The following is a 27,047-nucleotide window of genomic DNA, read 5'->3' as shown; positions in this document are numbered from 1 at the left end:
AAAAATATAATTAGAATCACTATTTCATTTCTGATGCAGCTAATGATTGCATGATGACATTATCATTCTTTCTTTATCTTGTATATGTATATGTACCCAAGAAAATAATATTTTGTATGTCAAGATAGAATTGGAATATTTATTCACCTGTAAATATGTGCCTTGACTTAAACACCTATATTTCATTCTGTCTTGAAATGAAAGCCGAATTGCTTTTTATGCCCCCGAAGGGAGGCATATAGTTTTTGAACCGTCTTTCGGTCTGTTGGTCTGTCCGCAATTTCGTGTCTGGTCCATATTTTGTCATCGATGATGGATTTCAAATAACTTGCATGATGTGTACACATAAGATAACGTGTCGAGCGAAAGACCCAGGTCCGTAGCTCAAAGGTCAAGGTCACACTTAAACATTAAAGGATATGCATGATGGCGTGTCCGTCCATATTTTGTCATCGATGGATGGATTTTCAAATAACTTTGCATGAATGTGTACCACAGTAAGACGACGTTCCGCGCAAGACCAAGGTCCAAGCTCAAAGTCAAAGTCACAAATAGACATTAAAGGGTAGTGCATTGATGGCGTGTCCGGTCATATCTTTGTCATCGATGGATGATTTTCAAATAACTTGGCAAAAAATGTGTACCACAGTAAGACACGTGTCGCGCTAAGAACCCAGGTCCGTAGCTCAAAGGTCAAGATCACACTAGACCGTAAAGGATAGTGCATTGATGGCGTTCCGGTCCATATTTTGTCATCGATGATGGATTTTCAAATATCTGATGAATGTGTAACCACATAAGACGACGTGTCGGCGCAAGACCCAGGTTTGTAGCTCAAAGGTTAAGGTCACACTTAGACGTTAAAGGATAGTGCATTGATGGCGTGTCCGGTCCATATCTTGTCATGTATGGATGGATTTCAAATAACTTGGCATGAATGTGTACCACAGTAAGACACGTGTCCACACAAACCAGGTCGTAGCTCAAAGGTCAAGGTCACACTTAGACTTAAACGATAGTGCATGTATGGCGTGTCCGGCCCATTCTTGTCATCGATGGATGGATTTTCAAATAACTTGGCATGAAGTGTACCACAGTAAGACAGACGTGTCGTGCGCAAGACCAGGTTCGTAGCTCAAAGGTCAAGGTCACACTTAACGTAAAGGATAGTGCATTGATGGCGTGTCGTCCATATCTTTGTCATCATGCATGGATTTAAAATAACTATGCATGAATGTGTGACACAGTAAGACAACGTGTCGCACGCAAGACACAGCTCCGTAGGTCAAAGGTCCTAAACTCTAACATCGGCCATAACTATTCATTCAAAGTGCCATCGGGGGCATGTGTCATCCTATGGAGACAGCTCTTGTTCTTAATAGGTCAGAATCTGCTTGAAAGGGTACTGTGACATGGGACAGAGTTCTGAGTCACAAATACACCATTAAACTATACCATTTATATTTTTAAAAGTAATGGTTTCACACAATGCATCTGTTGATGCAGTGTTACCTAAAATACCACTTTCATTTTACAGGAGACTTTATAGAGGTGAAAGTGGACTTGACCAAAGTGAAGGAAGATGATTTGTTTCCTGCCAGTATGTTTGAGACTGATACAGGGGAGGCAACTGCAAGTTACAAACCTGAAGTCAACAAAGACAATGCCAAGGAAGTGGAAAACAGTACAGAAGATATTAATGATACAGTAACTGTAGAGACAGCAAATGAAAAAGCATTTGTCAGTGTTGTACGTAAGGATGTAGAAGTGGAAAATAAAGTGAATGTCAGTTCAGCAGCACACAAGAAAGTAGAGACTATAGCAGAGGTTGAAAATGATGTCGAGGTTAATGGGATTGAGGTTTGTACTAAAAACATTGTCCAAGTAAGTTTAGTTTATATCAGATTGGATATTCAGTACTTTCTTAAGGAATAAAGTCTTAATTGTAACAGGACATTCCTCCAGATACACCTATTGAAATAAATGGAAATGAATTACTAGTAAATGTCAAAAGTCATAATTCAGTGTTATCTAAGTACAATGCATTACTTTATTTGGTGTGCAGTGCAGCTAAAGTCCAACTATTTTATAGCACCTTTTTACTGCATACCTATAACAGTAGTGATGTTTGCAGTATAATAGGGTTATTAAAACTGTACCTGATATGCAGTAGGTATATTTTGCTAGACCTGTATTTCACAAGGCACTTGCACTGAGTGTGATACTGTCAGGCAAAATGCCAAGAGCAGAATGCATTATTGCAGAAGAAGGTACTGCTTTAACCCTTACCCAGCTAAATTTCTAAAACAGACTGGTACGTCATTCAGTTACTCAGCTAAATTTCTAAAACAGACTGGTACGTCAATTACCCAGCTAAATTTCTAAAACAGACTGGTACATCATTCAGTTACCCAGCTAAATTTCTAAAACAGACTGGTACATCATTCAGTTACTCAGCTAAATTTCTAAAACAGACTGGTACATCATTCAGTTACTCAACTAAATTTCTAAAACAGACTGGTACATCAATTACCCAGCTAAATTTCTAAAACAGACTGGTACATCATTCAGTTACCCAGCTAAATTTCTAAAACAGACTGGTACATCATTCAGTTACTCAGCTAAATTTCTAAAACAGACTGGTACATCATTCAGTTACCCAGCTAAATTTCTAAAACAGACTGGTACATCATTCAATTACCCAGCTAAATTTCTAAAACAGACTGGTACATCATTCAATTACCCAGCTAAATTTCTAAAACAGACTGGTACATCATTCAATTTGGGCAGTACTACTACATGTAATGTATGGACATGCAGGCTGATCTTGGTCTGCACTGTTCGCAAAGGCAAAATCACTTGCTGCCAGCAAGCTAAAGGTTAATGACACTTTAATTATAGACATATACCTTTTTCTACTGTTGTATCAGCCAAAATAGGCTATAATTTTAGAAAAATAAGCCTGAAAACTTGTTTGAAATGAGAACCTTTTGACACATTTAAAACAAAGAGGCTCACAATTGAATATTTTTTCTGATGTAATTGTAAATATTCATTAGACTTTATTTCAGACCAAATATTCCTTCATATATATTAAATTGTAAAGTAATATTGTTTTTACTACTAACACAGTCAAATGTGGCAATGCAGTCAGTCTGTATAAATCACCTTTGGGAAATGAAAAAAGTGATCTTTATATATGGGTGGTCCCTCAACACAAGTACACTATGATAAATGCATAAAATGGCCTTTATAAGCAGATTTTCTAGTTGTAGCGTTTATTTAGAGGTGGCCTTTACCACAGGTTTGACTGTATATATACAATATTGAAAAAGGAAATTTGACTTGTGGTAGGTAAATTTTGACAATAGGTATCATCACTTTCCCTGAGTTTTAGGACCTTTAGCTTGATTGTACAAATAGTGTCTTTTTTTTCTAAAAACAGGATGAGGAATCTAAGTTTGATAAAGACAAGAGACACATTGATGACCAGATTACTGTTGTAGAGAGTGAAGAAGAAGGATTGGAGAGTGAAGATAGAAATGGTCAGTATAAGAAAGCTATCAGAATCACAGATACTGAACAGTATCTACTTCATATAAATATTTTTGTTTGAATTGTAAACAAAGAGATAACTGACCCGAAGCAGTTGTTAGGTTTTATAGAAATGATAGGTTTCAAAATAGTTAGAAATTTGTATACATGTATACTGCTTTCCAAGGGACATAATATTTTGCTGTTAGATAGTCAAACTCTCAAAATCAATGTGAATGTTAGATAAATGTATTTTCAGTGTATAAATGCTACCATCATAATATACACAACCTGACCCATATTTATGAAAAGATTCATAACTTCTATAAGTGAGTACCAGCTTTATTTTGGTAAAAGATCATTCATTGGTTGGATTTATATGTTATATTTTATCATTAAATTTAACTAATTGGGCCATTAAATGAATACTTCCTTTCTCAAAGTGCAATATATAGTGTCTTGATTAATAGGACTTAAAATATTCTTTTAAACACTTGGAGTTGCAGAATGTGGAATTTATCTTAGAGAAATTTACACATTTTAAGAAGTAAATACTGATAATTGGAAGGGACTTTTTGTTTGCATATTTTTGTCAAATTTCTGAAAGATTCTGATACTCTGTACGTGGCCAGTATCAGCAGCAAAATTAGTTGTGCTTCTCATTTTTATTTGCATAAAATTAGATTGTGAGATCATGTGCATTAGAAAAATGTTCCAGTGTTAGTGCATGCATAAATGAGCTGCACCATGAGAAAACCAACATAGTGCATTTGCAATCAGCATGTTACTGGTACCAAATCTGAAAACCCACTGCCTCAAGGAGAGTCTAATAATTCATTGGCCGAAACATTTGCTGACTTTTTCATGGCAAAAATCTCCAAAATACAACAATCCCTAAGTGAATACCAAAACTTTGAACCTCAAGTAAAGGATATACAAAATTTAAATAAATTTACTGAACTGACTCAAGATGAAGTGAAATATCTCATCAATGAATTGAATACTATGTCTTCAGAGTTAGATATTTTGCCAACACGTATTCTGAAATCACATGTAGATGAACTTCTCTCTAGTATCACTAAATTGGTGAATCTCTCATTACAACAAGATGTTTTCCCTGTGAAATACAAACAAGCAGTTATTAGACCTCTGTTAAAAAAAGCTGGTCTTGAACTAGAGCTCTCCAATTATCGTCCTGTGAGTAATTTATCATGTCTATCAAAACTTATTGAGAAAGCTGTTCTTTACAGATTAAACAAACGTGTAAATGAAAACAGTCTTTTGCCTAAGAACCAGTCTGCATACAGGAAATACCTTTCCTATGAATCTGCGTTACTTCGGTTGGTCAATGATCTTCTAAGTGGTATGGAGAAAAAGGAAGTCACGGCCCTTATTGCAATTGACTTAAGTGCGGCATTTGACACTGTCAACCATGACATTCTTCTAGATGTCCTAAAAGCACAATATGGCATCTGTGATACAGCTCTTCAATGGGTAGACTCCTATTTAAGGTCTCGTACTTGTAAGATTAATATCAACAATGTATATTCATCAGACCGCCATCTTGAATGCAGTGTGCCCCAGGACAGTTGCCTAGGTCCGTGGCTGTATCTCACCTATGCTGGAACTCTTTTTGATGTCATTCCAAAATCCATATCAGTCTACGGTTTTGCTGATGATCATATAGCAAATAAAAGCTTTCGACCTACATCTGTTTCCGTAGAATCACAAGCGATCAGAGACCTTGAAAGGTGCACATTTATAATCAATGACTGTATGAATAGAAACAAACTGAAAATGAACATTTCCAAAACTGAATTTATTATGTTTGGTAGCAGACCTCAATTGAACAACTGTTTTACAAATTCCATTAACATTGCTGGTGATGATGTCAAACGTGAAAGCACAGTTATATATCTTGGTGCATTTCTTGACAAAACCTTGAACTTTAAAGATCATGTAAATCGCAAATGTCGTACAGCCATGTTGAATTACCTACGAATTAAGAACTTTCAAAAATACTTAACAAAAGCAGCCACTGAAATTTTAGTTTTGCCTCTAGTTATTTCACATCTGGATTATTGCAATGTCATACTGTATGGTGTAGCTAACTGTGAGGTGCGTAAGATGCAACGTATTCAAAACATGACATTGTGCGCAAAACTTGTCCTTAACAGGAGGAAATTTGATAGTTCTAAACAAGCATTGTATCACTTACATTGGTTGCCGGTGAAAGCAAGAATTGAGTTCAAGAAACCCTCTTTCGTGTATAGCTGTCACACTGGCAGAGCACCTCTGTACTTAACAGAATTGCTTACAGAGTATATTCCTAGTAGACAAGGTTTGAGATCGTCTGAAAATTCTGAATGTCGTTATGTTGTTCCATACAACAAGTGCAAAACATTCAATGATAGAAGTTTCTGTACTATTGGTCCAAAACTTTGGCATGAACTGCCGTTAGAACTATGCAAAAGTTATCACTTGACACATTCAAAAAAATCTTAAGACACTATTTGAGAGATTTTGCGGCATTCTTTTAAATTTTTTGATAACTGTTTATCATGCAAAAACAGCAGGTGATAGTTCTTAAATTTTTGTAAAAGGTTTTACATTTCAACATTTATATTTCCAATGTTTGTTTAATAAACGCACTTGTTGGTAAGGCGCTATGGGTAGGGAAGTGTGTGGTATTTCTTTCTTAAATAGTAGATGATGGCACCATTAACCGTGGGGTTTGAACCTCTATATGCAGCTTGTCTGGGCGTACCAGATGCTTTAAGCACTGGTATTGGCAATAGGGGTAAAATGACCTCAAGGTGAGGTGTGCGGTCATAACTGTTTGTTACAATAAGGCTGTTATTATTATTATTGTCATTATTAATATTGTTATAATAACTATTATTATTATTATCATTATTATTATTATTATCATTATTATTATGTACAACGCCATTGAGTATACCTTTGTATAAAAATAGGCGTTTAATCAAATTATTCAGTTTCATGTATCCAGACCAGTCTGCGCATCTGGAGTCATTTGCTAATGGTTTCAGTAATTGTAATAGACTTCGAAAGCGAACAGCATGGATCCTGACCAGACTGCATGGATGCGCAGGCTGGCATGCTGATCACAAATGCACTATGTTGGTTTTCACATGGTGCAACTCAAATATTTAAAGCCAGACTTGCAGTCACAGATGTTTATGATTGTCATACTAAACAACGGAAAACGTTCAGGTTTTGTTTTGGGATTTCAGGTGATATAAGAATTAAAACCAAGCCTGATGTTGACAAAAAGCTTGAAGCAAAGGCAACAGAAGGTGAAGAAATTGGAGCAGAAGATAACATCACCATGGAAACAGAAGCAGACAACATTTCTGATGAATCTTCAGAGGAACCAGGTATGGTGGAACACAGTAATAAACGAGCGTCTAGCCCTGCGGTACCAAGTCTTGTAAGACAGTTTGAAAGTGTGAATGAAGTAAGTGTTGTTAAATACCTTAACTTTACTGATGCTGCATGTACCTATATTTTCTAACAGTCATCCATAAAGTTATCATTTACTGAATAAATAATCAGTAATGATTTCTCATTGAACCACAATATTTGACTGAGGACTACACTATTGTCATCAAGTACGACTGTAATGTGTTCCACCTATATCAGTTTATCTTTTTAGACATATCTAGCACAATTTTTATTTAGGTAAAGTTATGAGTTAAATTTTGGTGCAGTTATAATAAAACCAAATATTTTATCATTTTTTTTACTACAGCTGTGAAATGTAGTTGTGCAGAAATAAGTGTCTAAAACATTCTACTTTTTAAGTTTTACATAGCAGTAGCATGGTAATTTTTGGTTTTATTTACAGTTTTTCTCCATGTTGAAAGCTGATGATATAATTCCTGTAGAAACTAGTCTCCCTAATAATTAAGAAGTTGCCACTATAAAGACAGTTGTGTATGATTAGGCTGATAAAATGGTTTCATTTTGAATATGTCCTATGGAAATTGCTGTAAGGAAAAAATGATATAGAATTGATGATTGAGATTGGATATTGAAAGCAGCAAACAATACAGACATGATCTTTCTGAATGTCAACTATATAGGTTGTTTCCATGTTCTGGATGATTCATAATGTATTTGTTTCCTTGGCTCATGGTGAATTATTTTCAACAGCGTCGCACTGTCTTCCTTTGCTCCGAACTATGACTACATGCTTGTGACCTGACAAGAGATGCTGCTTATATATGGGAGGTCATGCCACACTGCAAGAACTGAAAACAAAAATTACAACCAATGAAAGTTCTCTCATCAAACAGAAATTAAAGAGGCTATCAAGATACTACAGTGCAGCCTGTCTCTGAACAGATACAAGGGGCTTTAATAACTTGTATACTAGCTCCTGTTTCAGGCCAGGTCACATGACCTTCAGTCACGTTTCAGTGCTGAAGAAGACAGTGTGATACAGCTGAAACTTGCACAAGTACTTGCTCTGAATGAGGAAAACATAAACATTATAGAAAACATTATATTTCTAAATATCTGTTTACTGCAGATACTGTATTTTCCTGCTATATAATGTCATAGCTACAGTAAAGTAAGAATTAGGTTACAATCAATTCATATAGATTGTTTAATTGATTATGTCTAATGTTTTCAGCAAAATGTGCGTGGAATGAGAGAGAATTTAGCATCAGAGAACAGACAGTTGAGACTAGAACAGGGGAGACAGGAGAGGCTTGCAGTGTCTATCACTGATCAGATGCATTCAGAAGCTCAGGTTGGTTTCTGTTGGGTGTTCTCAATTTCTTCCTTAGACAATCAGGATGATGTGAGTGGTATCTTGATACTGCAGACAAAAGAGGCAAATTGTGTTTTACTTTTTCATGTGTAACCTTGATAGATGAGTAAATCAGATGGAGGCTCGTGGTTTTCAATAGAGCATCTTTCTTGATCCTCATCTGTAGGGCTAGGGTTTTATTCCTTTTCGGAATGTGACTGTAGTCGCCACAGTTGCTTCCTAAAGCACAAATGCTGCTAAATTAATCTAAATGCATGTTTCATCAATGTTTAGTCTGATGTTTGATTGGAACACCTCATAAGAATTAAACAAGGGAGATTATAAGCAATTTATTGGTCACCCACCTGCCTTCCTTAAATATAGGGACTTTGCCATTATCTAACAGAGGACTTACTGGTAATTTATCCAGAAAATTGTTGCAAAGTGACCGATTTCCAAAATTTTGATGAAAAATCTGTTTAATTCAAATTTTAATCCTGTTGCATTCAAACACGCTTCAGTGAAAGTGGTAATCTTAAATTGAAGATGCTTGTACTGGAAGGTTGTAAAGAATCATGAATTAACATTTTTCAGGAGTTACTTTAGCTGTTTGGTGTCCCATTTATTGCAAGTAACACTTTTCAGGAATTACTTCAGCTGTTTGGTGTCCCATTTATTGCGAGTACCATTTTTCAGGAGTTACTTCAGCTGTTTGGTGTCCCATTTATTGTGAGTACCATTTTTCAGGAGTTACTTCAGCTGTTTGGTGTCCCATTTATTGCGAGTACCATTTTTCAGGAGTTACTTCAGCTGTTTGGTGTCCCATTTATTGCGAGTACCATTTTTCAGGAGTTACTTCAGCTGTTTGGTGTCCCATTTCTTGGGAGTACCATTTTTCAGGAGTTACTTCAGCTGTTTGGGTTTGGTGTCCCATTTATTGCGAGTACCATTTTTCAGGAGTTACTTCAGCTGTTTGGTGTCCCATTTATTGCGAGTACCATTTTTCAGGAGTTACTTCAGCTGTTTGGTGTCCCATTTATTGCGAGTATCATCATGATATGAACTTGCGCATCTCCTATTTTTCATTTGGGTTCGCCCCCTATTTTCAGAGTTATGGCCCCTGAAATAGTCAAAAATGCACATTTTCACCTTGTGACAAGCCTAGCTCAAGAAGTATTTGATATAGATTCATGAAACCTTGCATGAGTCTTAGTCATGATATGAACTTGCGCACCTCCTATTTTTCATTTAGGTCTGCCCCCTATTTTTAGAGTTATGGCCCCTGAAATTGTCAAAAATGTACATTTTCACCTTGTGACGCACCTAGCTCAAAAAGTATTTAATATAAATGGTTGAAAACTTGCATAAGTCTTTATCATGATATAAACTTGCACACCTCTAATTTTTTGGCTGGCTCCACCCCCTATTTTTAAAGTTATGGCCCTTGAAATAGTAAAAAAATGCACTTTTTCACCTAATTATGTGCCTAGCTCAAAAAGTATTAGATGTAAATTCAGGAAACCTTGCTGGAGTCTTTATCGTGATGTGACCTTGCACACTTGGCATTCTTATTGAGAATCTTAGCTCTTATTACAGAGTTATGGCCCTTGAAATAGCCAAAATAGTGGATTTTTTGTTTGTGATGTTCATCGCTCAAAAAGTATAGGGCCTAGAATAATGAATCCTTTTCATAAAATGTTTGTTGAGGCTATACCCCATTAAGACTGCAAACATTTGAATTATTGCCCCTTATTTGTGACAAATGTACCAGTGGGGGGCACACCCTGTGTCCGACAAACACATTCTAGCTGTTTGGTGTCCCATTTATTGCGAGTAACATTGTTCAGGAATTACTTCAGCTGTTTGGTTTCCCATTTATTGCGAGTAACATTTTTCAGAAATTACTTCAGCTGTTTGGTGTCCCATTTATTGCGAGTAACATTTTTCAGAAATTACTTCAGCTGTTTGGTATCCCATTTATTGCGAGTAATATTTTCAGGAATTACTTCAGCTGTTTGGTATCCAATTTCCCATTTATTGTGAGTAATATTTTTCAGGAATTACTTCAGCTGTTTAGTATCCCATTTATTGCGAGTAATATTTTTCAGGAATTACTTCAGCTGTTTAGTATACCATTTATTGTGAGTAATATTTTTCAGGAATTACTTTAGCTGTTTGGTGTCCCATTTATTGCGAGTAACATTTTTCAGAAATTACTTCATCTGTTTGGTGTCCCATTTATTGCGAGTAACATTTTTCAGGAGTTACTTCAGCTGTTTGGTATCCCATTTATTGCGAGTAATATTTTTCAGGAATTACTTCAGCTGTTTGGTATCCCATTTATTGCAAGTAATGTTTTTCAGGAATTACTTCAGCTGTTTGGTATACCATTTATTGCGAGTAATATTTTTCAGGAATTACTTCAGCTGTTTGGTATCCCATTTATTGCAAGTAATGTTTTTCAGGAATTACTTCAGCTGTTTGGTATACCATTTATTGCGAGTAATATTTTTCAGGAATTACTTCAGCTGTTTGGTATCCCATTTATTGTGAGTCCAACTGAAGCTGAAGCTCAGTGTGCTCAATTAGAGCTCATTAAACTCACAAATGGAACAATAACAGATGATAGCGATATCTGGCTGTTTGGTGGAAAATGTGTTTTTAAGAACTTCTTCAATCAGCAAAAACATGTAGAGTGTTTTAAGTAAGTAGGTTTTCTTTCTTTCTTTGTATTATGTTTAACACTTATGTAACAGAGTTTCAGTTACACTAAGTATGTACACAGGTCAGTTAACCTTACCAACATTATTTGATTCCTTACCAGTATTAACTTGTTCTCAGCAAGAAAATGACAACTTCCCCACATACACCAGAGTGGCAGGATAAATGAACACATTGTCAGAAGTGAATCATCATCTAGAACACTATCTGGGAATCTTGTCCTCTAGCTAGCTGGGTGGGAGTGGTCTTACAGTAAAGGAAAAGGAATTTTGTATTAGTAAAATGTGCTTACTAAGCTACATCAGGTCAGTTTGTATGCACATGGGGTAAAAGAAATACTTACTTTTTTGTATTGAACATCTAAGGTCCTATTTTTTGTACAGATTACTTTTCAGATTATTGGACAGGTCTTATTAAATTTTGTTTACAAAGTGGATAAAATTGCTTGGATATTTGCCATTGTTGATAGACACAGCAACTGCAGCTTTTCAGGTTGTTCAAAGCCTTTTGAAGATATAAAAGAGACTGATAAGTTAAAAAGTGTTGAGTGTTTAAAGGTTACAGTTTTATTTGAATCATGAGAAATTTTTAAAGGGAATGACAGATTTTGATGAAACGACCTCTTGCTAACATTATCGTATTTAACTACAGTGTTCGTTTATTGTACTTGCAGAGAAGTGAATATCAAGTCACAGCTGGGGTTAACCAGAGAAAGCCTGATAAATATTGCCCTGCTTTGTGGTAGCGACTACACCGAGGGAATCCGGGGTGTTGGAACTGTCACTGCAATGGAAATTCTGGCAAAGTTTCCAGGGAATGGTCTTGAAAGTCTCGTTAAATTGAAGACATGGTGGGATAATGCTCAGAAGGAAATCAAAGTGCCTTCAAAACAATCTAAACTTCTTTCTAAGTTGAGGGATTTGGATATAGATGAAGGTAACATTGAAAAAAGTCTCTTTCTATTTCATTATGTAATTTTTGCACGCCATTTTAATGCTGATTAGATAAACTACTTGCATACTTTTTTATTGTGATCACCATGCAAACTTCTTTTATTTCTGCCAAGGACATATTTTTTGCATACCTTTTCATTTTCAGGATTCCCAAATCCGCAGGTGGTTGAAGCTTACCTATCTCCAGTTGTTGATGATTCCAGAGAGAAGTTCTCTTGGTCTCTACCAAATCTTGAGCAGCTGAGACAATATCCTTGATAATGATCAAAGGTGTAAATACCGTAAAATCAGTTAATTTTGTGTGCAGGAAATTTCATACTTTGGGTGGTATTGGCAATTTTGTGGGGTTATAAGTTCGAGATGTCCTAGTTTTGATATAACATGAACTGGAATTTAATTTGCTGATTGGGAGTTAATTTTATGGATTGATGCAACAATAAAATCCATGAAAAATTAGTCCACCATGAAATTTGCTGGTTTCATAGTAACAAAATCCACGAAAGTAAGTACACTACAAATATTGGTGGTTTTACAATATGCCATTTTTATTACTTGAAAATACAGAAGAGCTTGTTTAGTCATGTGGTTAATATAGCTCACATTACACAAACTTATTGGAACCACTCTCGAATCCGCTTCCTGGAAAAACCAATACTGGTGTCATATGAGAAGAAGTCATGGTCGTGAGTCCAGGGTGGGGGCTCAGGCCCACAAACTCTGCATTGATGGTTGAAGTTTTGCCAAAATACGGGTCAAGTGCCAAAAGGGAGCTGTGCAAATGTAAATGATATTGTATAGAACTCTTGCATGATTTTATTATGTCCACCTTCGAAGAAGGAGTGTATATTGTTTTGCAGATGTCGGTAGGTCTGTCGGTCCTCCGGTCAATAGACCAATCAGTTTCCGGATGATAACTCAAGAACGCTTGGGCCTAGGATCATGAAAGTTGATAATGAAGTTGGTCATGACCAGCAGATGACCCCTATTGATTTTGAGGTTAATAGGTCAAAGGTAAAGGTCACAGTGTCCCGGACAACAAACATGTTTCCGGATGATAACTCAAGAACACTCTGGCCTAGGATCATGAAAGTTGATAGGGATGTTAGTCATGGCCAGCAGATGACCTGTATACATTTTGAGATCAGTAGGTCAAAGCTCAAGGTCACAGTGATGCGGAACAGTCAAATGGTTTCCCAATGATAATTTGAGAATGCTTTGGCCTAGGACCACGAAACTTAATAGGGAGGTTGATCATGACCAGCAGATGACCCCTAGTGATTTTGAGGTCAGCATGTCAAAGGTCAAGGTCACAGTGACCTGGAACAGTTGATCGTTTACAACGCCTGGGCCTAGGATCACAAAATTTGACAGGGAGGTTGATCATGACCAACAGATGAACTTATTGATTTTGAAGTCAAAGGTCAAGGTCACTATGATCCAGAATAGTTTAACTGTTTCAGGGTGATAACTTGAGAACGCTTGGGCCTAGGATCACGAAACTTAATGGGGAGGTTGATTATGACCAGCAGATAACCCCTATTGATTTTGAGGTCAGTAGGTCAGATGTCAAGGTCACTTTGACCCAGAAAAAGTAGAACTTTTTTGCCAGATAACTAGAGAATGCTTTGATCTAAGATCACATTTGATACAGAGGTCACTTATGACTAGTAAATGACCCATAATTATTGACGTCAGTATGTCAAACGTCCAGTGCACAGCGACCAAATAATTTCTGTTCCTTGTGCAGTTACTGAACGCATCAAGGTGGGCATTTCATATTCTACAAGCTCTTGTCCCATGAATGTAATAAGTTTTTAGCTCGACTATTCGAAGAATAATCTAGCTATTCTACTTACCCTGGCGTCGGCCTCACTGTCGGCGTTGGCGTCACACCTTGGTTAAGTTTTTGCATGCAAGTACACACAGCTGTCATTTAAAGGCATATAGCTTTGAAACCTATTTTTGAGTCGGCTAAACGATGAAATCGTTTTGACGAGTCCTTGCTATCCAGCGATTCTCTAAGTCTAAATGGACCAAATAACACAGTGAAGGGATGTAGTTCCATTAGATTTCTCAAACTTCAAACAGTTCACTGCATGAATGAAGTTAAGTTGTGTGAATTCCCTTTGCTATGACCAATATACGATGTAATCTGTCACATTTATGACTTGTAATTGTGCAATACTCGAATGTAACTCATTAAGCATAAATGTGCATTTTATGAATTGCGCAGGCTTACAAAGCTTGCGTAACATCCAGCGAAAGACAAAAAATAGTTCCACAGGGCTCCAGATAAGATGCGTATTAGCGTAAATTACGTATAGAAATAATGCAAAGACGCATGTCTAATAATTTCTACGCGTATAAAAACATATATAAAATTACAGAAATGCACACAATGCTTTTTTAAAAACAAAACCTGAATCGTCTGGATGCGTTAGGTAACATAGCCGATCCCGATCAGCCTTAATTCTCCCACATTGAACGTATACACGCATCGTATGATTTCTATAAACTTTGTGTGGGTTTCTACACACACACATGAATTTTGCAGTCAGTAAACGGATAAATTATCGGAAGAAGAAGCTCTTACTGGTTTGTTTAGTTACTACAGATATTAATCAAAGCACTGAGAGGACTGATGTGGGCAGCGGTTGGCAGCTTCTAGTAATGGGCATGAACCGATAGCTTAAGTTTGGTGATTCTAGTTAAACTACTTCTGATTAATAAGCATTTTCAACCTTTCTTTTACTAAATCAAGGGGTAAAACTCTGCTTTTACTCTGTCAAAGGGAATAAAATAATATATGAGCAAAGCTTGTGTGCTTATTGAAAATTTTGTGAGGTTTGGTTAATTTTGCTCAATTTCCCTTTTAATTATAAGCATTTATTTTTCAACAAATCAATGGTAAACACCCTGCTTTTACGGAAAGGTCATGGACTAATTGATAATTATGTGTTGTTTTGAGATTCTAGTTATAACAAGAGCTTGTAGAACACTTGCATGAATTAACTGACAAGGAACAGAAATTACTTGGTCACTGCCTACTGGACATTTAACGTCTTGATCTTAAATCAATATCATGGGTCATTTACCAGTCTTAAATGACCACCATATCAAATGTGATCTTAGACCAAAGCATAATCTAGTTTTCTGGCAAAAAAGTTCTATTGTCAATGTGATATTGACCTTTGACCTACTGAACTCAAAACCAATAGGGGTCATTTCCTGGTCATGACAAATCTCCCAATCTCATGATCCTAGGCCCAAGCGTTCTCCAGCTATCATCCGGAAACTGATTTGTTTACAGACTGGCCAACATCCATCATCAAACATTAACATTTACAATTTATCCCATCTCCTTCGAATGAGGGCAACTAAATTCCAAATTAGAAAATGCCCATGTCTCCCTAGTCCCCCAATGCATAGTCGTCGTAATAGGGAAGAAGTCAATAGAGGATAGGAGCGAAAGACAAAGAGACACTTATGTTTGGCTGCAAAAGAGATCATCTACTTGGCATGTCCAATCCCCATATGAAGTTACAAAATTCAGGGTCAAATGGTTCTCAAGTAAACCGTGTTCCATGTTCAGGCCCCTGTGACCTTGATCTTTGCTCGAGTGAGTCCAAAATCAACAGGAGTCATCTACTCTGCATGTCCAATAATCCTATGAAGTTTCAACATTCTGGGTCAACTGATTCTCAAGTTATTGATCCAGAAATAGTTTTTCCATCTTCATGCCTCTGTGACCTTTCCCTTAAGTCAAGTGACCCCAGAACATTAAGGGTCATTGACTTTGTAATTCCTATCATCGTGATTAAAGGTTCTGGGTCAAATAATTCTAAAGTTATTGGTTGGAAACCGTTTTCAAAGTTCTGGTTCTTGTAACCTTAACATTTGATCAAATGATTCAGAAATCAATAGGGGTCATCCACTCAACATGTCCTGTCATCCTATGAAGTTTCAACATTCTGGGTCAGTGGTCCTCAAGTTATTGATCAGAAACGGGTTTCCATGTTCAGGCCCCTGTGACATTGACAGGTGATTTTTTTTTAAAAAAAATTTTCCAAATGAGATCTCATCTTGGTAATAGCAGACTGTGAATATATTAAACATAAATTACATAGGTAAAAGACATTTCAGAATTATTCTTAAACTAAAAGCAACCATAAAAGAATATTTACAATGAAATTAAATGTTTCATTCAATTTCAAAACAACCAAAACAACTACTACTATCTCCAATATCAGCACACATCATGATCTTCGGGTTGCATTCAGTCATTTTTCAACTGTAGATTAATATAATATGTCTCATAATCATGACAACATGCATGTTTAAGTATTGTTAAATTTCTGGTCCTTTGGGATCATGAGTCCATTCAACATATGTGTAATAGAGTTCTGCATAAGCCGGCGCTAGGGGCACATTTCATTACCTCTCATGAACAGGCTCAATCAAACCGAGTCTGCTATTAGTCTTCTTGGCTGCATTCTATCTTCCAAAGGATCTTTTTACGAATATAAATATTGAAAACTTAAATTTTTCTTACTTAGTTTGAATGATCTCAAATGATTTCATTGCAGTCTTCCGAATTCCGCTATTGTATAATTATCCGAGAAGAAATCGTACTCCATAACGTGATTATTTGGGGACGAAAACACCGCAAATCTATCGGCGATTAAAATGCGAATTTGTGAAAAATAATGCTTCTTTCGAATTAATTATACCCTTTAATGATATGTCAATCACAAACGCCAGGTGGAATGTAATATTAAATCAAATTGAAGTGCTTACGTTCGTATTTTCGGGAAACAGGTACGAATTTTTCGCCCCCTCCGTTACGGCTGCAATTGCAAATAAAAATTATTTACGTAAATATTATGAAAGGATCGTATCTTTCTCTATGGAAAATAAATAGGATAACACCTCTTCAGTTGATTTCATGCAATATATCTTTCTATAAACCAATTTCTATGCTACAAAGTTCAACGGATACACGGGTGCAATTTTATCTGAAAGCTAGTTAGATGTGACCAAAACAACCAAAGAGCTATATATATATACTTCTTTGAAACAACAAAGCTCTGGTGTAACAGTTGTTATAATAATAAAATTTCGATTAACTTTTCTAGCAGGAACTGAGTTTTAATTTAAAACGTTTACAAAAGACACAGCTTGGTTTTAATACCGATTATAGATCTACGCGGATGGTGCTGAAGTACTATATAGTATTTTTATAGGTTATTTACAGTTTATTATGGTCACGTGATGAAGAATTGTTTTGGTCATGTGATCAAAGCAAGCATGCTCATTTTCATAGGCGTTGTTTTTGTTGTAGAATATAGATTACGACAAATTTGTACTTATGCAGTGCATTTTTTGATAAAGTTGAATCTCAGAAGCTTTCTGAAAGTTAAACAGACTTAAATTACGTAAAATTTATGGAGGACATGGAACTACTTGTTCTTCGGTTTCGGATAAGAATTTTGACCGTAAATTTGTGGTATGGTAAATCTGTGGTCACGCTTCGCTGCCCACAAAAATGATTTTAATTCTTATTTTTCAAGAAATAAACAAATCGGCGAAACATAAAATTGTATTTTCTTGTAGTTTTTGAAATCGAAAGTAGATTGTCTATGTTTGGCTGCTTTCACGAAACGAAACAACTTTTTAATGAAAAGATTTAAATAAGAGGTAATTTAACCGTAAACTTCAATGTCAGATACTGCCAGTTGCTGCTAAACTGCCTTCGTATCATCACAATTTGTAAAATATATTGTTGAAAATGGAGAAAAGTGTAATCGTATCCGGATATAATATTTTGGGTAAATATCGAGCTGTGTTTAATATGAAATTTTAACATTCATGTAACATACATGATAGATATTATTGTAACAGAAATGATTCTAGAATTTATTTTTATTACACCTACATATAATCTATGTCAGACTGGTATTCTAGTCCTGAGGCATGACCTGAAAGTAAAAAGATGAAGTCAAGTCATACTTTGGATATTGTAATACTAGAAAGAATCTAGATCGTAACCTTTCTGGAATTTTGACTGGTTTGGATAATTTGCTTACGATTCTGGTTCGCAAAAAAATGAAACCGTCACCCATTCTGCTTTTCATGATGACACATGGCTTGATTTTTGCAGTCAGTAAGCGGATAAATTATCCCGAGAAAGAGCTCTTACTGATTTGTTTAATTACTACTGATTTTAAAAATGATTTTATTTCTTATTTTTCGAGAAATAAACAAATCGGCGAAACATTAAATTGTATTTTCTTGTAGTTTTTGAAATCGAAAGTAGATCGTCTATGTTAGAGTGCTTTGACGAAACGATAAATTTTTTTTTTATGAAATGATTTAAATAATTTCACCGTAAATTTCAATGTCAGATATTGCCAATTGCTGCTAAACTGTCTTCATATCATCACAATTTGTAAAACATATTGTTGAAACTGGAGATTTTGGCGGTATAAAAGAAAGTGTAATCATATCCGGATATAATATTTTGGGTAAATATCGAGCTGTGTTATGAAATTTAAACATTAAAGTAACAGACATGATAGATATTATTGTAACAGAAATGATTCTAGAATTTATTTTTATAATACATACATAGAATCAATATCAGACTTATATTCTAGTGCTGAGGCATGACCTGAAAGTAAAAATATGAAGTGACAGTCATTCAAACTTTGAATATTGTAATACTAAAAAGGAATCTAGAGGTAATATTTAGAAATTGTAACATAAAATTTTCAGTTAGAAATCGCACCAAAGGCAGTATCAAGGGTCTACATTTTCAAAATTTCCTTGTGGTGATACCCCAAACCCTAATTGCAGGAGGGGGTATCCTCCCACACCCTCCCCCCATATTGCCACTTTACAGTTTGATACATCTGCTCTTTTACCACCTGCCACAATGCCCATTTCAAAATCTGACTGCATTTCAAAGCGGGAAGGAACACCCCTCCCCAAACCCACCCTGCTACCGACCACGTAAAAATGGCTCAAACATTTTTTCAGCCCAGTCTGGGCCTGTCTGTCTACATGAATCAAAACGGATAATTGAAAGTACATAGACTTGGGGACTACTGACATGGTTTTGAAGGGGTTAACAGGTCTGAAATAGAATAAATGATGGTTTTAACTAAAAAAGAACTGCATTTATTAATATTGGTTATCTTTTCCGAAATTGGTAGCTAGTCCGAGTAACTTCTCTTAGTTTCGAATGCGCAATTTTCCTGTCAGTGTAAACATTCATGACACTATATATTGACACTCAGCAACATTTACATATCTTTAAACGCAAAAGTAAGTATACTTTAAATTCACATCCCTTATAATATGATTGAACAATACCTAGCGTGTGACACGGTTATTGCCAGGCCCCTTATCTGTAAAATATCTGAACAATTCTTTCGTCCATCCGTTACAAATTGCATGTGGCAATCCGCGCTATAAAATATAAATATATAAATTTTCATATTCAAATTTTATCATGTGCGAATATATACCAGCCGATAATTGCCTGTTTTGCTAATGCCGGAGGCAAATGTTTACTGGAAAAATATTTATAGTCATGGGCAGTATCTTAGTGTCACCTGTCAAATTGTAGTTTGTACTTTCAACATTTTTATTTCTGCGAACCACTCTTCAATTTTAGAGAAATATATTGGGTTTAAATACTTGTATAATGTCAATCAAAGTTTTACTAGGCATCGATTGAATGTCCATTTCATCTATTGTAACAAAATCTCTGTTCAGTTGGGGAAAAAAACTAAAACCAAACTGAAACTGTTAGACTATACTACCAGTACATCAATCATTAGCCAACTCTCAGGCCCTTCAGGCCTTTGATTTCTTTTTCTAGGTCAATTACCAACATCACTGGGCCAAGTTCCATAACTCTGACATGTATTTTGAGCAAATTTTGCCCCCTTTTGGACTTAGAAAATTTTGGTTAAAGTTTTACATGCAAGTTACTATCTCCAAAACTAATGCAGATATTGAATTGAAACTTCACATGTGTCTTTGGGGTTATGAAACTAGTTGATAGCACCAAGTCCCATAACTCTGACCTTCTTTTTGACCAAATTATGCCCCCTTTTGGACTTAGAAAATTCTGGTTAAAGTTTTGCGTGCAAGTACATACAGCTGTTACTAAAAGGCATATAGATTTGAAACTTATTTCTTCTTTTTATGCCCCAGAAGGGAGGCATATTAGTTTTCAACTGTCCGTCTGTTTGTCACAACGTTAACTTTTTGCATGAAAGCAACGTTAACTTTTTGCATGAAGGCACTTTACTCGCGAACCACTGCACCCAGGACCTTCAAACTTCACATGCTGATAGTACTTAATGAGTACACGACCCCTACTGACTTTGGGGTCACCAGGTCAAAGGTCAAGGCGCTGCGGGGGCATTTGTCACCATTAGTGACAGCTCTTGTTGTAGATAAATTACCAACCTCACATGCAAGTTACTATCTCCAAAGCTAATGCAGATATTGAATTGAAACTTTGGGGTTATAAAACTAGTTGATAGCATCAAGTCCCATAACTCTGACCTTCATTTTAGCCGAATTATGCCCCCTTTGGACTTAGAAAATCCTTGTTAAAGTTTTGCGTGCAAGTACATACAGCTATTACTTGAAGGCTTATAGATTTGAAACTTATTTTTTCATTTTCTAGATCAATTATCAACCTCACTGGGTCAAGACCCATAACTCTGACATGTATTTTTGGCAAATTATGCCCCCTTTTGGACTTAAAAAAATCTGGTTCAAGTTTTACATGCAAGTTACTATCTCCAAAACTAATGCAGATATTGAATTGAAACTTCACTTGTGCCTTCGGGGTTATAAAACTAGTTGATAGCATCAAGTCCCATAACTTTGATATGCATTTTGGTCAAATTATGTCCCCTTTTGAACTAAAAACTCTTTTGATATTTAACATTTTGTGTAATATTTTCCTGCTTCTGGGACAATTTTCTCGAATAGTCGAGCTTGGCTGTCTTACGGACAGCTCTTGTTGAAGAAAAAAATAAGTTTTTACAGAAAAAAAAAACAACTTAGATTGGTAGTATAAACTTGGGATATATTCTCCTTAACTTGCCTCTACATTTGCTGGGAGTAAGCTGAAGTGGAATCGTGAAAAGACAGATGAGGTTCTTCTACCTGTACTCAAACGATTGAGTGAAAAACAGGTGAGAGTACCTCTACATCATGTTTACATGTATAATGAACATTTGATCCTAAGCATGCCACAAGAGTTACATCAAATTTTCAAAATTTTAATAGCTGTTTGTAGTAACCAGTGTTGTTCATTTTTGAATTAAAACAAAGAAATATATATTAATAGTTACCAAATCCATCATCTTCAGGCCTAGATTTGATATATGGTGCTATGAGTTCTTCAAATTTTGAATTTATAATGTTTATCTGGAGACATACCCTTGAAAGGTGTAACTTGCACTGATACCGAAAACTATGTATAAGAAGGTTGCTATCACCAAAGCAAAACATACGTCTGTTGCTTTTTTTAAAGCTGAATAATTGTAATGTTACATTTACACGTTTACAGCATCAAAGAAGTATCAGTGCATTTTTCCAACCTGAGGTCTACATGAACCCTGCACCTGTGAAAAGTAAGAGACTCCAAAAAGTAGTGAATAAATTCATCAACCCTACAGAAGAACAAGAGGATTCTGATGATGAACAGAAGAATGTCAAAAAGAAAACTAGGTCAAAAGGTCAGAAAGGTAAAGGTGATGATGAAAAGACTGGGTCAGAAGGTCAATATGATTGTGACAATCAAAAGGAAGTCACTGGTACAAGTAGTGTAAGTAAAAGAAGAACCAAAGCTGTTAATAAGAAAAACGATGGAGCTGTTATACAGAAGGAAAATGGTGGGAATATAGAAAGTATGACAGAAAAGAAACCAAATCCAAAAGCTCAGGGGCATTTAAAAGAAGCTCCTGATGAAACTGCTGTACTTGATGTAGTGGCAAATGAAAGTAAGAACACTGATAATGCAGAACTGGGTTCGGAAAAGACTGGAAAAGGTAAATCTGTCAGGGGCAGAGGTCGTGGAAGGGGCAGAGGCAAAGGTGCGGGATCAACTAGAAGCTTAAGGAGCTCAAAAGTTGAGGAGAAAGAAAGGTTTAATTCGGATAGTGAATCAAGTGTTGATTCAGAAAGTGACTCTTCAACAACATCATCATCATCAGATGATGGTGATTTTGATGATAGTGATGGTGATTTTGATGATGAGGAAGATGAAGGAGGCAGTGGAATAAATGTCATACAAACAGGTTTAAACATAGATGAAATATTAAACCTGAAAATGGGATGTAGTTTTGATGTAGCTAAACCTGTTAAAATGTCCAAACAAAAAGGAAAGGTAATCGAAAATGTGATGAATGTGAATGAAATTCTGCACCTTGAAAGTGGAGCAGATGACATAAATAAAGTAATTGATGTTTGCAATACTGTTGAAGAGGCAGCTGAAGGAGAAGCAGACCAAGATGGAAATTTGCTTGAAACAGATCAAATTATTGATGATACGTTTGCAAATGAAGGTGGGTTTATAAAGGAGGAGGAGGATGAAATGGAAGAGTGGCCTGAAACAATGACAGATGAAATAGTTAAAGCTGTTGAATCTTCAGAAAAGACCATTGCATTGACTTCAGATTTTGATAAAAAATCAGTTAAGATAAATAGAAATAGAAAAGAACTCTCTGAGGAAAGAATTGCTACTTCAAAACTCTCAAATTTTAAAGATATTGGTTCTGAAGAATCTTGTAAGATTGGAACAAAAAGGACCAGGTCAAGCCGAACAAACAGTACGAGAGATAAATCTGTAGTTATTAAATCAATGTTCAAACAAGAAAAAGTGGATAAAGTTAAAAGTGATAGTTGCACTGAATCCAACCAATTGAAAATGTCTGAAAAGGTGATTTTAATTGATGAAAGTAAATCAGTTAAGTCTGTTGCAACTGTTAAGCCAATTAAAGCAGAAAAGACCGGTGCAAAATTGAGCAAACCAAAGCATGACAGTATTTATACAAATGACCCAATTAAGCCAGTTGTGACTGGATTGCCTTGGGCAGACAAGAAGAAAGGGCAGAAAAAGAAGCAAAGTGCAAAGGGTCAGGGGAAAATAAAGCTTCACACTATAGCACCAGTAGAAACAGTGGTAAAATCAAAACAGATAGAAAATAAGAAAACATTTGAAAGTGTGAATTTATCTGAAAGTGATTCTGATGATTAAATTATAATGTTACTTTAATTCTGCATTTAAAACGAAAGACTAGCTTCCTGATTGTTAGAAATTACAAAAATTGTATAAAACAATCACCTTACAGAAAAGCTTTCCAAACAAAGTTGCTGTGGCCTTCATATTTATTAGTGTGGTCAAATATACAGATTAAACAATGAACATTGTTCCTTATAACAAGTTTATTGCCATTTTTACCAGATACATTGATGAATATTTTGTAAACTGGGGTTGATGATTTAGCAAGAAAGTTAGTTATCTAGTGGGAAAAAACTTTTCAGCAACTTGTTCCTGATTTTCTTTAATATTCTAAATTACCTAGATTTAATTATAGGTGGACGGATAGCTCAGTGGTTTGCACACTGGCCTTCCAATCCTGAGGTCGGGGGTTCGATCCCCGGCAGCTACTTGGGAATTTTCAGAAACGCTTTTCATAGTTTCCCACCCAACTAGAGGTGTACTGGTCAGGAACCCAGGCAATCCACTGCTATACACTGGGCATGTTAAAGAACCAGGCTGTCTATTCAAACGAGATAGGCTAAGTTAGCCTGACAAGCCTGTATCCTGTAATTTCTGATCTCTCTGTCGTGGGGGCTTTGTCTCACTCTGTCCCTCTGGTCAGATTGCTCTGTGTCTGTACTAGTAGAGGATGAATTATGCGTCCTGTGTGGCGGAATTTGAACCATGTAAAGCGCCTTTGAACATGAAATTGATCATGAAAAGGGTGCTATATAAATCTGGTATAATAATATAATAATTCTACATTGTTATTATGTATAATGCATAACTAAGAGATGGGGGATTGTGTCCTCTTGTACAAAAGTACCAGGCTCTATTTTGTTTCTTTATTGTTACTAGAGTACATGGACATTTACCTTTTAGCTCATCTGAGCATTAAGTGCTCTTGGTGAGCTTTCAGGATCATTCGATGTCCGTTCATCATCCATCTGTCTGTTGTCCACAATTTCTATAAAAACATCTCTTCTTGAACCACCAGGCCAGTTTCAACCAGACTTTACAGGATATTCCTTTGGTGGTCCCTTTCAGATTCATTCAAATCTAGGTCATCCATTCAGAATTCTGGTTGCCATGGCAAACTAAAGGAAAACCTTTAAATTCTTTTCCTCATAAATCTGTGGCATGCATTTGTCTGTGATAGTATGGCTATATGAAAGACTTTGAACATCTCCTCTGAAAATGCAGATTCAATTGCTGTTAATGATTCTTGGGTGACCTTTTACCAGACTTTTTCAAGCCATATTGATTTGCTAAAAAAGCGTGGCTGCCTTTATGGGGCAGGCTTGTTTTCTCTAAATGGAAAACTTGCTAGCCCAAATTCAAACATCTATGTTCTACAAATGTTCCCAGGGTGACCCTCTACCAAATTTCCTGAAGCTCCTGCCCACATAACCCTCACTCCCTCTACTTCTTCAAACAAACACACACACAAGCACACACACACACACACACATTTGTTTACTTTCAGTTTGCTATGGTTCTTGATATTGTCTCTTAGTATACTGTGCCATCATTCATTCACTTAATGGCTACTTGACATATGACTCAGACTGTATTTTAATATAATGTCTCAGATATTTTGCTTGCATAACCCCCAACCAAAACTGCTGTGAAACTCAGGTGATCTTTCTGAGGCTATCATGGCCCTTTTGGGGTAGCCTGGTAGCTTTAAATTGGTCAATTTTTTAATGATAAATGTACTTTCTGAGGCCATCATGGCCCCTGTGGGGTAGCCTGGTAGCTTTAGATTGGTCAGTTTTTTAATGATAGATGTATATTTTTGTATGAAATGTAAAATGTTATCTGCGAATTTTTATCTGTGATATTTATGTACAACTAAGAATGATGTATTTTTGTTGATATAAAATTTCTATTTATTACATGCCATGAAGTGCTTATAACAGAACTAGTGTTAAGATAATCTCTTACAATGTTTCTAAATATTTTGTTTTGTCTTGATTTGACTTAGATAATAAATTATCAGCAATAATATTTGACATTGTTTAATTTTTAGCTCGACTATTCGAAGAATAGGGGAGCTATCCTACTCGCCCCGGCGTCGGTGTCAGCGTGAGCGTGGGCGTCACACAAATGTTAAAATTTGCGTACCACCCCAAATATTTTCAAAGTCCATTGACATATTGCTTTCGTATTTTGCATACTTGTTTACCATCATGACCCCAGTCTGTAAAAAGGAGGAGGCAACTCTATCAAGCATTTTGACAGAATTATGACCCCTTTTCGACTAAGAGTAAATGTTAAAGTTTGCGTACCACCCCAAATATTTTCAAAGTCCATTGAGATCTTGCTTTCATAATTTGCATACTTGTTTACCATCATGACACCAGTCTGTAAAAAGGAGGAGGCAACTCTATCAAGCATTTTGAATGAATTATGGCCCCTTTTCGACTTAGAATATGCTTATTGTAATGTTAAAGTTTTACTCATTGCTTATATTATACTATCAAGCAATGAGAATAGTCGAGCGCGCTGTCCACTGACAGCTCTTGTTGATGTACAGGACTAAGTTGAATCACTTTTTAGCTCGACTATTCGAAGAATAGCGGAGCTATCCTACTCGACATGTCGGCGCGAGCGTGAGCGTCACACATATGTTGAAGTTTGCGTACCACCCCAAATATTTTCAAAGTCCATTGAGATATAGCTTTCATATTTTGCATACTTGTTTACCATCATGACCCCAGTCTGTAAAAAGGAGGAGGCAACTCTTTCAAGCATTTTGACTGAATTATGGCCCCCTTTCGACTTAGAGTAAATGTTAAAGTTTGTGTACCACCCTAAATATTTTCAAAGTCCATTGAGATATTGCTTTCATATTTTGCATACTTGTTTACCATCATGACCCCAGTCTGTAAAAAGGAGGAGGCAACTCTATTAAGCATTTTGACTGAATTATGGCCCCTTTTCGACTTAGAATATGCTTATTGTAATGTTAAAGTTTTACTCATTGCTTATATTATACTATCAAGCACTGACAATAGTAGAGCGCTGTCCACTGACAGCTCTTGTTATTGCTATTTTGTCCATTCCTCTCTCTAGCTGTTCATCCTGAAACTTTGAAGGCATTAACTGAAGCTCCACTGAAGGGACTTTAATGTAATATGACATATTTTGCAATAAATGATGGCCGACAGATGATTTGTGACTTTGATTCAGGTGAAAGGAACTTAATATAGAGTAGAGCACACATGCCATGAAACGTTTTTAGAACCTCCCATATTGTTCTTATTTTTTCACAGTTTTGAATATTCAACTAAGTAGTTTTGATTCAGGTGAACAAAAGTTTGATCTTACTTGACATAACAAAAGACAGTATAAAGTGCTTAAAATGTGTAGCATTCTGACATGAACCTTTCTCAAGTATGTTCAAATGGTTCCATTTGACACCTGGAGCTTAGAATGGAAAAATCTTAAAATAACTTCACATAAATCACTTGATGCATTTTCAACAAACTTACTCTGTAATATCCTTGGACCTCTCTCATGTTTGGCCAAATGGTTGCATTTGGCCCCTTTTAGGGGCTACCAGAACTGAAAATAGAAAAACCTTCCACGAACCACATGACGATTTTCACCAAACATACTGTAGCATCCTTGGACCTCTTTCAAGTTTGTTTAATTGTGGCACTTGACCCCCTTTTAAGGACAGCCAAGGGCTACCATGATGAATCTTCACCAAACTTGTTCTTGGTTTAAACAGTACTTATTTTTGAACACAATAGTT

The 27,047-nt window shown here is 36.0% G+C and overlaps 1 protein-coding gene across 1 annotated transcript in view; it reads left to right on the top strand.

Annotated features, from left to right (window-relative positions):
• LOC123553760 (DNA excision repair protein ERCC-5-like) overlaps nucleotides 1-25,292 on the top strand; it is a 38,688-nt gene extending 13,396 nt beyond the window's left edge. Inside the window, 9 exon segments of the mRNA XM_053548826.1 lie at nucleotides 1,538-1,860; nucleotides 3,446-3,545; nucleotides 6,792-7,015; nucleotides 8,198-8,317; nucleotides 10,834-11,021; nucleotides 11,712-11,974; nucleotides 12,137-12,263; nucleotides 21,140-21,212; nucleotides 21,590-25,292. Of these exon segments, the coding sequence (XP_053404801.1) occupies nucleotides 1,538-1,860; nucleotides 3,446-3,545; nucleotides 6,792-7,015; nucleotides 8,198-8,317; nucleotides 10,834-11,021; nucleotides 11,712-11,974; nucleotides 12,137-12,263; nucleotides 21,140-21,212; nucleotides 21,590-23,278 (3,107 nt within the window). The 3' untranslated portion in view covers nucleotides 23,279-25,292.
• The last annotated feature ends 1,755 nt before the right edge of the window (nucleotides 25,293-27,047 follow it).

The sequence above is a fragment of the Mercenaria mercenaria genome, chromosome 7 (assembly GCF_021730395.1).
Source record: "Mercenaria mercenaria strain notata chromosome 7, MADL_Memer_1, whole genome shotgun sequence".
Taxonomy (NCBI): domain Eukaryota; kingdom Metazoa; phylum Mollusca; class Bivalvia; order Venerida; family Veneridae; genus Mercenaria; species Mercenaria mercenaria.
This window is presented reverse-complemented; position numbering and strand designations above follow the sequence as displayed.